Below are 17,863 nucleotides of genomic sequence, written 5' to 3'. Positions count from 1 at the left end.
ACTAAATGAATAACCAACTGTAGTTTCAAGCTGCCCAAAAATACTAGACAGGGGTTGGCAAAGGAAGCTTACAGTTGTTCATAGGGGGAAAAAAACATGCAGGTTATGTTTATTACAATAGCTTTAACTTGAGCATTTACAATCTTTTTTTAAAAAAAATCTTTAAATTCTTTATTAGTTAAGGAATTACAAATGTGTCCTCATTCCCCCCTATTATCCCCCATCTCCCCCCCGCCCCCACTCATGCTCTCATCCCGCTGTTGTCCATGTCCATTGGTTTGGCTTATATGCATGCATACAAGTCCTTTGGTTGATCTCTTCGCCTTACCCCCACACTCCCCTACTTAGCATTTACAATCTTAAAGTGCTCAAATTGCCAGCCTTCAATCTTTACACATTCTTGCAGTCTACTGGCTATACTCAAGCACACTTTGCCATAGAGTTCTTTATAAACCTACTTTTGTCCACCCCTGTATTGAGAAAGGATATTTCTGGCATATGCATCTTTTATTATCTTTACTCCCTCTGTGGGTTTTTTTGGTAAGCTGGACTGAACCATGTGGAACTTCAAGGATTTTTTCTAGCCAACACTGAAAACAAAAATGTAATAAGGGACTTTGTTGGCCCCTTTTCTCTATTCTCACATCCTAAATTCTGGACATTGTCACTCAGTTGGTAAGAATAGGCAAACCCAAGTAACAAAACAAAAGTAAACAAACAAACAGAGAAACAAGAGGAGAAAAGAAAAACAGGGATGCAATAATGGTCACAGCAAAGTTCATTTTCACTGCTGAGATCAAAGCAGGTGGAGTCTGGAGGGAAAGGTTATCCAGAGATAAGTGCAAAGGAAGACAGCAGACTGCCTTGCACTGGAGCCTAGTAAATGCCAGGCTCTTGATTCAGATGCTTCTCTGGAAGGGAGTCTTGAGCTCCACCTTGTGATTAAACAATTCATGGCATAAGGTTGACCCTCCAACTGCTGAAAGTTCCATCTAAATGTCCTATAGGCACCTCAATCTTTCCATGTCCAAAAGTGAACTCACTCTCTCAGCTCAGAAGAAAGCTCCTCCTCTCCTTCTCCTTGTCTCAGTAAGTGAATCAAGTTACTCACCAAATCCTTCCAGGTCAGAATTGGGAGTCATCCTTGTTTCCTCTCTCTCTCTCCAAGTAGCTCCTATCCAATTAGTCCCCAATCCCCTCTGATTTTTAAAATTTACTTTATTATGAAAAATTTCAAATACACACAAGTAATAATAATAATAATAATATGAAGATCTACATGTAGTGATTATGCAGGTGACACAATTTTCAATTTATGCCTCATCTAGTTTAATCTTACCCACTTTCTTTCTCTCCCAGATTATTAACTTTTTAACAACTAGGTGCACCCTAACCAGCTTGGCTCAGTGGATAGAGCGTCAGTCTGCGGACTGAAAGGTCCCAGGTTCGATTCCGGTCAAGGGCATGTACCTGGGTTGTGGGCACATCCCCATTGGGGGGTGTGCAGGAGGCAGCTGATCGATGCTTCTCTCTCATCGATGTTTCTAACTCTATCCTTCTCCTTTCCCCTCTGTAAAAAATCAATAAAATATATTTAAGAAACAACAACTAGGTGCTTCTGAAATGGTTGGTTCTTCGTGGCTTGCAGTGTTCTACCAGGTCTACCTGGATCTTAGCTAGTTTTCCTTATATTTCCAAAACTGTTTTGAAATTCAGATTCCATCTGATTTCTTCACTACATACAATCTGATGATGGCCATGCTTTACCTAATGAATATATTCCTAAACTCTTAGCAAGTGTTTTTCCACTTTAGACCATGCCTACCAGCTCAGATTCTTAACCAGCAACCTCTGCCCTCATACCCAGTGTTCAACAATAGAAGTCTTGAAAATATGCTGCTTTTGCAGGCTTACAGACATTTCAGTAAACATTTTCTTTTGTCTGAATGGATTATTGGGAACCCTTTGTCTAAATTCTTCTTATACGTCATTGCCTGGCTCAGGCATTTCCTCCTCTCTAAACCTTCCTATAAATCACCTTCATCCCCTCATCCTGAAAACTTGTTGAGGAAACCATTCTCTTTCCTGAGTTACTATTGTTCCACTAGATACCTCTTTTATTTGTTACACATAATACTTTCTAAAAATTTGGGTTTTGCCCATCTTCTCCAGTAGCCCTGGATCCTTTACGTCTCAGACTGTGTGCATGCCTTTGCTCTTGCTGTGCTTTATGCAGTGTATTAGACATAAGCCAGGAATAATTTTTGCTAAAAGAATGTCAAATATTTCTTAGTAAATGTTTATGATAAGTTTTAAAATTTAACTTCATTTTCAGTGTATCAGTGAATTTTTCAAGTGACATTCTTATCTAAACATTTATTTTATAATCCCACAAGACAGATTAAATGTAGTGATAAAAGATTTGGTATCATAACTGGCAAATTGATTGTAACAATGGAAATAATAGCACAAAAGAAGCAGGTTTCTATTTTTTTTATACTACCCCCAACCAGAGAAACTTTCTCCCTGACAATTAATTATTGAGAAGCTGGACACTGGAAAGTATAAGGCAATTTAAATAATTCAAATTTATATATTACTTTACAAGATAATTTCTTACCTATCTCTAGGACCTCAGGGGAAAAGAGGAGGTTACTTTCAGATAAATGGTATTTTATGGAACAAGATTTGAGCTCGACTTCTAGGAAATTCATCCATATTGTATATCTTGGACAGAAGATTGGGTGATAGACAAGAAAATATTTTTATTTCCAAGTTCTTGATAAGGAAGCTAAGAGGTCAAGTGCTCAAATCCACACAGTAGAGAAACAAACAAACAAAAAAAACAAAAAAAAAACATTTTCAATCTTTTTTATTTGGCCTATTAATATGTTACCCAAGACTTTTTGAAATGTGTTGGAGTTCAAATAACATACTGGCATGTTAATTTGTTTTTAGAAACACAACTAGGTGATATAAAGTGCCTCCTTTTCTTGGACTCTGACCAATACCACAGACCTAGTGGGTCCTTTTTCACTGTATTTTTGCATATCATTTTTACAGCTCTAGACCACAAGGGATTCATCTTCATTATTCTCTATATTACCAATAACTGATCTGAGAGTACAATTCCTTTTAAAGTTAATATAAACTTTTCCCAGTATGCCATGAAGGCAAGCAAATTTTGTGATAAAAATGGAAACTTTTTATTTTAATAAGACCTCAATTATATGGGCCTGTGTTAACTTGCTTTAAAATGTGAACTCTGACAGCAGGGCACCAATCCTGACTTTTTGATTAATTTTTATATATTTCCCTGTATAGACATAGTCATATCTGGGGACTGGGAAACTCCATAAATATTTGAGTAACTGAATGATTGAATCAAGACCAATGTATGTGAAATATGTTTCTTAAACTTGATTTAAATGGTTGTGTTCAATTTGTGAGCCATTCTCAGCTAACTTTAATAAACCAGTCTAATTTTTATATTAATATATAGACATATATGTTTGCTTTCTGAGTATATATGCACAATATATCTCTATATACAGAATAGATAAGTTAATAATTAAATACAGCCACACTAATAAATTATTAACACTTCAGCATTTTATATAAGGTTGTTTATAATTTATCTTACTTTATTATTATTTTTTCAGCAATTTTACTCAATTCCTCCAACCGCCATATACTTTATCTTAGGGGTGACAAATGCCTGGCCAAATGCTAAATCTGAGCAAAGTGTTTTAAATATGCTTTTTACATTTTTAAAAATGTAAATCCTTTATATATGGGGTGAACTTCCCAGTAACACAAACCATATCAGCCTTCTATTGTCTGCTGTCTGTTGGAGTCAAATGTTAGATTATACCTACCTGACCTGCACAAGTTTCTGAGAGCCCCTTTCTTCATAATGTGTCTCCAAGTCGTTGGCCTCCAGGGGGCGCTCAAAATTCTTCTCTTGCTCTGTTCTTTCTATTCACCCCAAAATAAATCAGGCCACAGGCTGGAGATTAGAACTTTCTAGGGACAAGGGATTAGAACTCCAAATATCAGAGAGATGCCTATGGTAAGGTATAAAGAGGGCTGACTAGTTTTTCATCTCACCTGGTTTTTCCAAGCAATTGAAATGGTGGCATGCCTAACATAGAGATTTGGGTGTATGCTCAGAGCGAAAACATTCTAGGTGATGCTTGGTTCCTTTGTTTTATGTTTCTTTAACTTGATTTAAATGGTTGTGTTCTATTTGTGAGCCATTCCTCAGACTAGGAAGGGATTCTCACCAGTTTTGCCATCAGAGGGATCTGAGTTGAATAAATCCTCACAGTAATGAAAATTTTACATTTGTTGATCTTTGGACCTTATAGAATACTAAAGAGTCAAGGACAGGTCTCAAGTATTTGAGAGTTTGTTTCCAGAGAGCTTTTGTGAAGTAAATTATATTTTTTTACACGACATAAAATGAAATACCATTATTTCATTGATGTTGGATAATTTTTAATAGCATGGAATAATTCTTACAAAAATGTTATTACAATGGTACTGTTTAAAATGGAGGTGCCTAAAAAGATGAGCCTTATAAATGATTTTTATTTTATTTCTCTTCTTTAAGCCTTCTTTCAAAGAATTACAATAAGTAGCTTAGGAGCATTCAATTATTGGAACTTTTAAAAATGGATTATGGAGAAACTAGTTTGATCTTTTCTTATATTTCATAAAGAAATATCCTATCCATACTAATGGAAACCCTTAGCATTTTGAGATCTTACATTATAAATTCTTCACAAATATCTTTATTAACACACACACACACACACACACACACACACACAGGGATGAGTGATGTAAACTGGTTCCCAGACTTTGAAAGCTCATTTCTATATAAAAAAGAGATAAGGCACGTTTACTTATGAAGGATCTTACATTTCATGCTAAAAATCAGGTAGCTGTTAAGAATTTTAAATAGGGTATGATAAGAGCTGATTATATAGCAATAAAAATATTTTTAATAAGATTAGCACACCTGTATATAGCCACTTACTACAAGTGAGGCACCAGTCTAGGCATGGTCTGCACATCAGCTCCTTTCATCCTCTTGACAACCTGAGGTAGGCACAAGGTATTTTCCATTTTACAGTAATCTTCTGATTACAATGACTAGCACATAATAAACATTGAATAAATGATAGTGGTTACTACTATAAACCTTTTAAATAATATTGTATGTAAGAAAAATAAGACCACTTTGACATTCAGAATACTGTAGGCTTGAATCAAACTTTGCTCTTTATTAGTTGTGTTTCTTAAAGCAAAGTAATCCAACATTTTATATTACAGTTTTCTTATTTATAAAATGAGGATAATGCATGTCTAACAGGGTTTATATAAGGATTAAAAATGCAAGTCAGATCATGTATATGAAGTGCTTAGCATGGTGCCTGATCCATTGGGAGACTTCAGTGAATGCTATTAATCATGTCAATCAGACGACCATGTCAGTCATCTCTTAAAGGGGGTTCCCTAGAAGCTACAAGTCATGAAACTACCCTATCGTCAGGTAGGAGGTGAACATACATCACTTACATTATTTTTTTATGCTCATGACATCTCTTAACTGTTTCATAATATCTAAATAATATCTAAACAAAATAATATAAAAATGTAATGCAGGAAAGCCTCATCTTTCAATACCCAATAATCTTCTCTGACCTCTTTCCTCACCCCAATAAAATGAAGGAGCCCACTATTTACCCTTGCCACCTTCTTTCACCACACCCACACTTCCTGCTCTATCTTGCTTATATCTACATTTGCCTGTCAAGATGCTCAGGTTCTAGAAAACAAAGACAAAGTCGTGGTTCTTTTATTACCCATTAAAGACACAATACCAAAATATCATAACTATACAAAATAAATGGTTGGCCAGGGGAAGAGTAAATGTTATTAATGCAATGGATTTGCCTAATTCAGATTATATTTATTAAGAAAATTATCAAAAGTATAATACTATCTTCCTTTTGTGATTCAACCAATTAATTATGTAAGTTTGTGGTTAATCAAATACATTTTCTTATATTTGGAAATTCTTTTTGGTATTCCTATAAATATATGGTTTCATTATACAAGTATCATTATACTTGTGAAAAAATAAGTATGTCAGAGACTTCTTGGCTGTGCAACATCTCTTCTTTCCTCTTCTTAGGCACCGAGCTGGCCTATAACCATCAACCTCCCTTATAGTTAGGTGTGGCCATTTGAATGAATTCTGGTGAATAGAATATAAATGAAAGTGATTGGTACTATTTATAGGCAGAGTTCATACTCAATTATGCTCTATTCAACTCCCTACCTGGATAAATACAGACAGCTGGGAAGCCCTATGGGTGGTGAAGCCTTTAGATGAAAGAAACCTGGGCCCCTGACCTGTGGGAGAAGCCACACCATAAACCTAAAGACTAAACCTGGTTTCGGACTATAGCATTAAATAATCTTTTATTGTCCTGAGTCATTACATGGTTTTGTATATTTAAAGGAGCTGACCTATTATAACTAATATCATAAAAATGATAAAAATTAATATTAAATAATAGGAAGAATATCTTGAAATGCTAGCATTTGCAAATTTTATCTGACCTGTTTCATAGTAGTCATTTATGAAAAAAGAGAGGACTTCACCTGCAGTTGTCTGTCAAATGTTAACTTATATACTTAGATCCTTTTTGCTTGAAAATAAGTAAGTGGGAATAAAATTTAAGTTAAAATAAGAATGTAAATAAAGTTTTCATTTTCCTTCTGAAATCATTACCTCAATATCTTTCCTTCTCTCAAAATAGATCTATAATTCATTAGATATGTTCTATGATATATTTTGGCTTTTAAAAATGATGCTTAGTTAGACAGCAGGATTCAACAGTTAAGAGAACAGGCTTTGGAAATAAAACTCCTGGTTCTGTAATGAAGTGGCTATGTGATTTGGCAAATTACTTTTCCTCTCTATGCCTTATTTTCCTCATCCCTATGAGAGGATAATAATGGTACCTACTTCCTAGAGTGTAAATTAATATTTATAAAATGTTTGAAAAAAATTCAACTCATAGTTATCACTATATGTGTACAACAGCCTGTGTATGATTAAAGATTATCTAATTTATTCTTTAAAAAGAAATTGAACTTTGTTTTACTAAAATGGAAAATAAAAATCTAAGATGTTTTTAAGGTTGACTTGTTTTTATACCTAATTGCCTATGATTTCTTTCTCTGCTCCTCAATTAGACTTTCAGAAATGACTCCGTCAACCTATGCTTACATACTTGCCCAACATCCTGTCTTTCCTTAGTGATCTTCCTTCTCTTTCTCTAACCAGTACTTAGTTACCTGTGCTACAGTGGCCAATTTGGATCTATTAATTTTCCAGGGCTCTCCTAGCAAACGAGCACAAAGGTGGTGGCTCAAAACAACATGAATGTATTTCCTCACAGTTCTGGAGGCTAGAAGTCTGAAATCAAAGTGTGTGAAAAGCCATTCTTCCTCTGAAGGGTCTTTGGAAGAATCCTTCCTTGTCTCTTATCAGCTTCTACTGGTTGCCAGCTATCTTTGCATCTGTCTGTGCATAGCCTTCTCCTCTGTGTCTCCTTGTCCAAATTTCCTATAAGTATAAGGACACCATTCACTGGATTGGGGCCCAGGTAATCCACTCTGACCACATCTTAACTTGATTGCTTCAGCAAAGATCCTATTTTCAAATAAAGTTACATTCACAGACATGGAATTAGGTTTTAAACATATCTTTTTGGGAGATAAAATTTAATAAACAACAGGATTTTATGGAACTAAAAATATTCTCTTTCTCCTCCAGCCCACCATGATCACTTCAGAGAAACATTTATTTTCTATTTCATTTATTTGACAGACTACAGGCCTAGTGCATGAAATTCTTGCACAAGTAGGGTCCCTAGGCCTGGCCGGAGGTCAGGGCTGAACGGGGCCTTCCTGGCTGCCGGCCGGGGCGTCCCTTCCCTGGCTGCTGGCTGCTGGCTGGGGCCTTCCTTCATTCTGCACTGCCCCCAGTAGTCAGCACACATCATAGTGAGTGGTCGAACTCCCAGTCTCCCAGTTGAACTCCCAAGGGGATAATTTGCATATTAGGCTTTTATATATATAGAAAATATAAATCCACTTTCTGACTTTACAAAGGAATTATTAACCTATATATTTTCTGGCAAATCCTATATAATAAAAGGCTAATATGCAAATTGTCCCCTCAACCAGGAGTTCGATCAGGGGGCAGGGCTGGCCAGCCAACCTCCTGTGTCCCCTCCCCGTGACTGGCCCACCCTTATTGGCCCCAATCAGGGTGGGCTGGCTAGACCCCACCTGTGCACGAATTCATGCACCAGGCCTCTAGTTATATTATAAGCACCTAAGGGTTGTCACAAATGACAGTATTTCATCTTTTTTATGGCTGAGTAGTATTTTATTATGTATTTATACCATATCTTTATCCAATCATCCATGGAAGGATACTTTAGCTGTTCTTTGCCACTGTGAATGATGATTTCACTCATATGTGAGATATAGAACTGAAAGCAACAAATAAATAAACAAGACAGACCAACAAAAACTCATAGGCACAGACAGTAGTACAGTGGTTAACAGAGGAAAATGGACAGAGGGAGGTAGTAAAGGGTAAAGGGGGCCAAACATATGGTGACAAAGGAGATTTTATTTTGGGTGGTAAAAGCACAATATAATATGCAGATTATGTATTATAAAATTATACAGGTAAAAACCTATATAATTATATCAATGTCACCCCAATAAATTTATTAAATTATTTAAAAAGAAAAGCATTAATCCAAAATGAAAAAGATAATCTAAGGGTAAGGACCATGGACTATGATACAGTTTATTGTTGTTATTGTTTTTTTTTTTTAAATATATTTTATTGATTTTTTTACAGAGAGGAAGTGAGAGGGATAGAGAGTTAGAAACATCAATGAGAGAAACATTGATCAGCTGCCTCTTGCACACCCCCTACTGGGGATGTGCCCACAACCAGCAACCAAGGAACATGCCCTTGATCGGATTCGAACCTGGGATCCTTCAGTCCGCAGGCCACCGCTCTATCCACTGAGCCAAACCGGTTAGGGTTATGACACAGTTTTGCGTGCATTTGTATACTTTTCTATAGGACAATATAATGCATGTAGTAATTAATGCATTAATGAGTAAATGAAGGAATATAGAGCTAGTAATTAAAAATTATTGTAGAGAGCAAGTGATAAAAATAAATGTACATGATTAGAACATGTCATTTTTAACTTATGGAATTCTTTTGACTGATTGTAAGTATTATAAATTCACAAATTGACATTATTATAATTAAATTACATATAAAATATGAAAATATTCCAATATAGATTCCACAGCTATATTCACTACTTTTGAAGTAAGAGATCCTATTTTGTTTTGCAACTGCAAACAAGCTTTTACGTTATAAACAAGAATAACACAAGTATGGAATGTGAATTCTCTAGTACTAACTTTTCTTAGCAAAAAACATTGTATTGCTTTAAACTATTTAACAGTCAAAATCCCCAATGACTAATGGAAAATAGTAGGAATTCATCTCAATTGTATAAAAATAATGTTTTAAATTTATATTTGCACAGATGATAATGAGTGTGGAAATTTAACCCAGTCCTGCGGTGAAAATGCTAACTGCACTAACACAGAGGGAAGTTACTATTGCATGTGTGCACCTGGTTTTCGATCCAGCAGTAACCAAGTCAGATTTATCACTAATGATGGAACCAAATGCATAGGTAAGTCAACTGTCTCACTTAAGCTTTTACCTATCGCTTAATGCTTAGTACCTCCATAGATGAAATAATTTTTAAACAAATTCTGCCAGTCCTTGTTTATATTCTAGTTGTTAAATGCTTTCAGAAACTTCATTAATTTCTTTATTTATCCAATGTTATTTGATCAGTTACTATGGAATATTCGAGAATATAAGAAAAGGATTTTTTTGAGACAAATCAAATAGTTTACAAAACAAAACTCATGAACTATGGTGACAAACGACAGAATAACTACTTGCATTTTAAAGTCCTAACTCAAGAAAATAATGATTTGCATCACAAGATACCAATGCTTTTATAAATATGCTGAAAAGGGGTCTACATTTTCTTAGAATATGTTCAAATAGAAATTACTTATGAAAGACTTGTTCTAGTGCTTTACTACTTCCTTCAAAAAGTTACTTACACTTAAGATTTCTAGTAAGGTTTTCTGAACACTAGAGTCTTATTTAGAAAAGCATTTCCATTTCACTAAAATGTCCTCTGGGAGGATAATAATTTCAATTCAATCCCTAAATGAAATATAATACTGAGTCTGAAGAGAGTATCTAGAAGATGTTTTTAAATGTCCTATTGTAACTTGGTTATGCATTGGATTTATCAGATCCTATAGAGTTTGGATAATAGTCTGAGAAGAAAAGATTGTTTAGAAACTTCAAAAGATGAACAGCTCCACAGGAAAATTCTCTGAAGTGAAAGACTTGAACTTTAAAAATAAATTATAAATCATCTTACTCATGTTTTCTAAAAAGTGTCCAGTTTACCAACAACTTGTATAATTAATTATGATTGATAATTGTCTGTAAGATTAATAGGTGAACTGAGGCCCTAAGAGTTAAATCACATAGCCAGGGGTATATAAATATAGGACTAGAACTCAGGACTTTCTATGCATCACAGACAGGAATAGTGTGCTGCTTCTACTTTACATAATTAAAAGAAAGAGATTCTAGAGGTTAATCTAGATCGCACTAAGGCCTTTGATTAGGTCCTTAGTGAGATTCTCATCAGTAAACTAAGTAGAATTCTGGCAGTGTTATTATTAACAACATGATGAACTAGGAGATAATATTCAAAGAAAATTTATCAGTGAAATGTCTTTATCAAAGAAATTATGATATCTCATGTACTTGCGGTTCATAACGTTTACTTTGCAATGTAAACAGGAAAGATTTTATTCTCCTCATTTTATAGCCAAGGGAAGTACAGGACTACACTCAATTCATTTATGATAAAGGGAGAATTAGATCACAGTCTTGTATCTAGAAAGCTATTGTTATTTCAACATGAGACTGAAGTCGGTGGGCCATTAAATTCTCATACATTGATGTGAATCACACAAATGCAGTGGGTCAAGCTTTGCAAGGGCATAAAGGGCATAAGGGATTTAAAATATGAGAAAATAATACTATTTTGTTGAATGATAATTTTATCTTTAGTGTTTGTAGCATTTTTATTGGAATGTAGATTTACCTTTATTAAGGAAATAGGATAAACATGAAGTTCTAAGCAGAAAACTTACAGTACCTCACTCTTTGTTCTTCTTGAGCCTACACTCTTGTTGCTAGTCTCCTTATAATGTTATTTAATGTGAGTATTTTACCTTTAGTAGCTAAGTTCTAATTTTGTAGGTCTGTAAGCTTTACTATAAATGTTCCAGTAAGTGAAAAAAATCTAACTTGTGACATCTTAATCACGGTATTTAATACAGTTTTAATTGTGCTCTTCATTCCTTCTCATCTTTAGAAGACATCTTGCATTTTCATCTGATCATGTTTATTTTAATATGCATCAGTTCACAAAGGGTTCTATATCTCTCTGTTCTTTATAAGTATAGAATTTCTATATTGGGGAAAAAAAGTGAATCACAGATACAGAGAAAACACACACACACACAAATTGTTTAATGCCAACATCTTTTGGGGATATAATACATTTGTAATTCAAAACTATTTCTCCTGCCCTAGATGGTTTGGCTCAGTGGATAGAGCATCGGTTTGAGGACTGAAGGGTTTAGGGTTCCATTCCAGTCAAAGGCACATGACAAGGTTGCAAGCTTGATCCCCAGTAGGGGGTGTGCAGGAGGCAGCCAATGGATGATTCTCTCTCATAATTGATGTCTCTCTCTCTCTCTCTCTTCCTTCCTCTCTGAAATCAATAATATATTGATTTCTCCCAATGTTTATTTATTATTGAGATACTGTGGAATGGCCCTAATTTTTTGTTAATTTCCTTTTTTTTTTGCTATTTTAAGTAATCAGTAAACACAACAATTATATGAAAACCCAATACCCAGTACTGAGTCCTTCAGTTTCTACTTGTTTTGTTTGATGGATTATTCAGTAAAAAACTCCTTCTCTGGAAAATTGTTATTTCTCACCAATCTTGTTGTCCTTAAGGATTAAACTTCTTTTTTGAGAAGCAGAGCATCTATTTCTTTTTTCCAGTCCTGTAGTAAAATCCTCAGGGAATTTGAACAGAGAACCATAATTCTATTCCTTTTATACATTAGTATATCACCTTGTACTATGTTGCCTGTAATTTGAAAGTTTAGCTGATAGTTAAATTTGATATGTCTGATAATTATAGTCATTAAGAATCTCTATAAATAGATAATGAAAAACTGCAATTCAGGGCAAAAATGACCCAAGCAAAATTCTTTACTTTTAGTCTATATTTAAATACTATTTAACACAGATAAGGTGATTTTGTTACAGAATGCTTTGAGCAAGATTTAGCACCATGCAGGATTTTCTTCACCTTGGAATCACAGTAAAGCAAAAGTTAATTTGCCCAGCTTCCCAGAGACCTGGTACAGGCTTGCATTTCACAAATGCAGAAACTGTGGCAATCAATAGTAAAGTGACTCTCCCAATACCAAATGAGTAGAATCTAAGAATGCCTTCACATTTACTATTGTGCTTAAGAGCTGTGTTTACTGCTTGTAATTTTTATGTCCTGTTTTCATGGATAATCTTATAGTTTCAGATTTTTTTCTCGTTTTGAATAATATTAGCATCCAATTTTGTCTCTGCAGGTTACTCCTAGTAATTGAACATTGTATCTTTTCTTTGAAGTCTGTGAGTTAAACAACTTTAGAAAATTCTGCTACTGATGAAAATTATAAGAATCAAAACAATTAAATGATCATGTTTTGAAAAGGAAATTCTGATAATATTCTGGGTTGGATTATTGTAGACATAAAAAAAACAAATATATGCCAGAACCGGTTTGGCTCAGTGGATAGAGCTTCGGCCTGCGGACTCAAGGGTCCCGGGTTCGATTCCGGTCAAGGGCATGTACCTTGGTTGCGGGCACATCCCCAGTGGGGGGCGTGCAGGAGGCAGCTGATCAATGTTTCACTCTCATTGATGTTTCTGGCTCTCTATCCCTCTCCCTTCCTCTCTGTAAAAAATCAATAAAATATATTTAAAAAAAATATATAACCTTATTACTGAAAAAGTAACAAATGAATTTTTGATGTGCAAAACAAGCACATGATTTTTATGATGTGCCTACATTTAGAGAAATCGAGTTTGCATTAATAAGCCAAGAGTTAGGTTGGTAGTGGAAAAAGTAGATCAATTCTTAAATATGGTATGTCAATTCTAGTCCAATTGAAATAATTACATAGTACAATTTTGCTTTAATTAAGAAGGGGAGGGAGTTCTTTTTCTCTCCTTTATAGCTTTGGGAAGTTCCAAGACAGAGCAACCTAATGAGACACTCATTATCAATCTATTTTCTCCAAACTGGCATGTTCACAGGGCTCCTAATATTAGAAAAAAAAACATAATGGAACCTCTGGACCTGATTTCTAGTTACAATATCTACTACATCTTCGACTCTACTCCAAACACCTTCACATACATTTCCTCATTTGTTATGAAAAATAACTATTTGGAGATAAAAGGTATTTTTATAGTATTACCGAGGGTCCCAAAATTAATAAATAACATAGATTTAGGGGGAATCCATTGTTGTTTTAGTAGGTCCAAGCCAATTATGCCCTGCAAGAAATTGCAAGAGAAGTTAGGGTGGATCTCGCTGCAAATTGGCAGTCATATTCATTTTGGCTGATCTAGTTTCATCCTATTTGAACATGGGATAGTCTTTCAATATTTTATGATTCTCTCTATATTGCTAGGTAACCAAGGCGTATAGAATGATAAGCTGAGGGTAGTGGAAGCACCTAGCCAGTTGTGGTAGCCACACACTCCATTACTAGGTTAAACTCAATAAACTACTGCTGAGGCTCTGAGTGAAAAGGATATCAAATTCAGCAAACCTCACATCCACATTTTACATAAAAGTAATGGGAAAAAATATAAACAAGAAAAGTATATATAAAGAGTTTGGAAAACATTACTTAGATGGGATGATTAGGGTTTGGAAAACATTACTTTGGTGAGATATTTAATATTCTTTTATAACATTTGGAATCTATAATAAAAGGGTAATATGCTAATTAGACCAGACATCCTTCTGGACGTCCTTCTAGTCCAGCAGTTCTCAACCTGTGGGTCGCGACCCCTTTGGGGGTCGAACGACCCTTTCACAGGGGTCGCCTGAGACCATCGGAAAACACATATATAATTACATATTGTTTTTGTGATTAATCACTATGCTTTAATCATGTTCAATTTGTAACAATGAAAATACATCCTGCATATCAGATATTTACATTACGATTCATAACAGTAGCAAAATTACAGTTATGAAGTAGCAACAAAAATAATTTTATGGTTGGGGGTCACTGCAACATGAGGAACTGTATTAAAGGGTCGCGGCATTAGGAAGGTTGAGAACCACTGTTCTAGACAAAGCCGGGGCTGGAGGGAAGCCAGCCCTGGTCCCAGGTGCATGCGGAAAGCCAGTGCCGGTAGCCAGGGGAAGGAAATCCTACTCTTGCACAAATTTTGTGCATCAGGCCTCTAGTCAGAATATAAACATTTGCATAATCCTAATTTTGAATACTAGTCTCCCAGGATATTACCTCATGATTTTTACAGACTACCATTTTGTGAACTGGTGAATTCAGAAGTTGAAATACCTTCTTTGGTCAAAGGCTGACATTCTGAGATACCACGTAGCTGATACCACTTGGTGGTGCGAGGGCTTGAACTAGAGCAGAGCACCAACATAAGCATCCCAGGCTGAGGCGGATGCACATGGGAGAGCTGAAGCACAATCCGTTATGAGCAGGATTGTGTACACCTGTGCCCAAAGTACAAGAGGGCAGATAAAAGTTGAGTTTGTACAGCCAAGATTTGTATGTTGCTCAGAGATTGGATGTGGGATGAAGTTCCCAAGGTATGTTGCACCTTTAAATAATTTTGAAATTGAGAGAATCAACACCATGATTACTGTTAATCCATAAAAGGCATCTAAAAGTATGAAACTTGAGTAATCAAAAACATAGCTTTCTGCCCGGTCTGAGTGGCTCAGTTGGTTGAGTGTCATCCCATGCACCTAGAGGTCTTTGTTCAATTCCCCATCAAGGCACATGCCCTAGTTTTGGGCTTGATCCCCAGTATAGGGCACACAGGAGGCATCTAATCTATGTACCTTTCTCATTGATGTTTCTATCTCCCTCTCCCTTGCTTTCTCTCTAAAACTCAATTTTTAAAAAATCTTATAAACAAAACAAAACATAGCTTTTCTTATCCATGGAAGAAATTGTTCTGTTCATGATACTTCATGGATGTTTTCACACTTTCTTTGGAGTGTTTTCCCCACTTGATTACAGTTAATGCTACTTCTTCAGCACTGTTCCAAAAAGAACTAGTCTTTTGTTTTCTCATACTTTTTTTTTATCACTTCGTTGTTTTCATGAAAAAATAATAACCCTAGTATGTGCTCCTACCTGGGTCCTTCTCTTCAGCTCAACCTGGGATGCTTTCCCTGATGGTTCTACATATTCCAAGAGTCAACCTGCTCTTACTCCCCTCCACTTTAGTTTGTCTCCCCCACTCCTTTTTTTTGAGTGACAATTTATGGACACATATATAGAAATAAGAGGAAGAGGGTGAGGATGCTAGAGCAGTCCTGTTTCTTTAAAAGTAATGTACTTGGATTCCTGGATAGTACAGATCATGAATGCACAGACGTGGCAGAAGAACATGGGGCTTTCTACCTTTTTGGGGGCCTGTTAATTGTCTTCTTAAATCTAGTACCATCACTTTTATAGCTAATAGAGTTTTCTTCAAGAATCTGGCAAGACATCTATTATTAGTTTCACTTTTGTGTGGTGTGAGTTTTAATGTTTTTCTGTAGCTTTATTGCATTTTTAAAGTGAAAAATTAGTATCAGCTACATTTAAGATAACTAACTAAATGACATTTTAATGAACTTCAATTACTTTCCTTTGTTATGACAAACAGTATTATGCCACTCTATTAGTTTTATTTAATAAAATTGTATACTTAAGAGTACAGATTTATTCATTAATCTAACAGAGTAGTTCTAAGATGTCAGAACTAGGCTGGAAACACAAAAAAATCTTTGCATTAGTTTAAGGTAACAATCTGGACTTCAGTTCCTTGGAATCATTCTCTATTGGAACTATGCCTACTGGCAGAGCATTTATACTGCATTTATTACTTTAAGACTTATTTCACTATAGTATGTAAAATTTTTAAAATTAGGAATATAAATTATGTGAGCTTAAAACCTATCATTTTTCTTGTGGCTTTGATATATAGCTACTGAAAAATCAAACACTTAATTCTGTACAATTTGTTACTTTATCTACATTGGGTATGTATTAAGAATCATAATATAATGTAACCTGAACAAAAAAATAACATTTGAGGTAAAATTTTAAGGGAGTTGAATCACACATTTGCTACATCTTAATTTTTAGAGTAATTTGCATGCAAAAATGGAGCCTTGGAAAGAAATGGGCTATTCTTTTTTATCCTCCAGAGTTATTTAAGCTGAATTGTTATAATTAATTAAGTTTAATATTAGAAAGCTAAGTATTTTAAAAATTGGGTTTTTATTAAATTAGGACTAAATATTACATAGTCAATGATGAAATTAATGACTTTGTTGATGAATCATGCCATTCAGAAAACAGTTCAAGAGTTTGGCCCATGAATAACATTTTCAGTACACTGTCAAAATACATTGGCTAAATCAAGGTTAAACAAATATATGAGGCTAAGGTAGCTTTGTCATTTTTCTAAATGATGGGATTTTCCTTGCATTTTTATACAATTTGCTATGACTAAATAGACATAATATCAGCAATGTAGCATCTATATGAGTACTAAATTAAAAAGTTGTGTTTTTTTTTTTCAAATATTTCCAGATATAGATGAATGCAGTGAATCAGTTGCCTGTGGTGATCATGCAGTATGTGAAAATGTGGATGGTGGGTATAACTGCTCCTGCAAGGAAGGTTATCAGACATCCACAGGAAAAGCACAGTTCACACCTAATGATGGCACTTACTGCCAAGGTAAATTATCAAATAACTATGTAAAATATGTACTACACAGTTGTAAAGTGTCAAAGAGCTATACCTTCCAAGAAATGTTTCAGTATTCTTTACTTGCTTATAAAGTGAAATTTAAAAAAATAATAAAAATAAAAATATATAAAATTTTCTTTATAGAAGATGTAGACCACATGTTTGATATAGTTAAATACATCATATTCCTTAGGGTGACTAAAATCTTCCATTTTTAATAAAATAGTGTGTATTTATGAATAAAAATGAATAATTTTTAAATTAATAAATAATGAAAAATAATTGAATTTTAATGAATGAAAATTGAAAATGACACTTGGGTTAAGAATGTGTTTTAAATAAGTAAGCAAAATTATTGTAATCGATATAATCATCTTAGAAAAAATATTTTAAAACTTACTATATGATCCATTTTCTTCTACAGAAAATGTGAATGCAGACTGCTATTTAGATAATGCCTGTATTGCTGCAAATGTTGATAAAATTTTAACAAAAGTAAGTAAACTAGTTGAATTAAAAT

The 17,863-nt window shown here is 34.5% G+C and overlaps 1 protein-coding gene across 1 annotated transcript in view; it reads left to right on the top strand.

Annotated features, from left to right (window-relative positions):
* Positions 1-17,863, top strand: part of ADGRL4 (adhesion G protein-coupled receptor L4) — a 103,813-nt gene that overhangs the window by 39,358 nt on the left and 46,592 nt on the right. Inside the window, exons 3-5 of the mRNA XM_070405457.1 lie at positions 9,675-9,827; positions 17,182-17,331; positions 17,768-17,838. Coding sequence (XP_070261558.1) covers positions 9,675-9,827; positions 17,182-17,331; positions 17,768-17,838 — 374 coding nt within the window. The remainder of the gene's footprint in view (positions 1-9,674; positions 9,828-17,181; positions 17,332-17,767; positions 17,839-17,863) is intronic.

The sequence above is a fragment of the Myotis yumanensis genome, unplaced genomic scaffold, assembly GCF_028538775.1.
Source record: "Myotis yumanensis isolate MYYU_CA2020_CCGP unplaced genomic scaffold, mMyoYum1.0.hap1 SCAF_2, whole genome shotgun sequence".
NCBI lineage: Eukaryota > Metazoa > Chordata > Mammalia > Chiroptera > Vespertilionidae > Myotis > Myotis yumanensis.
The sequence above is the reverse complement of the archived record's forward strand: the minus strand, read 5'-3'. Positions and strand labels throughout refer to the sequence as shown.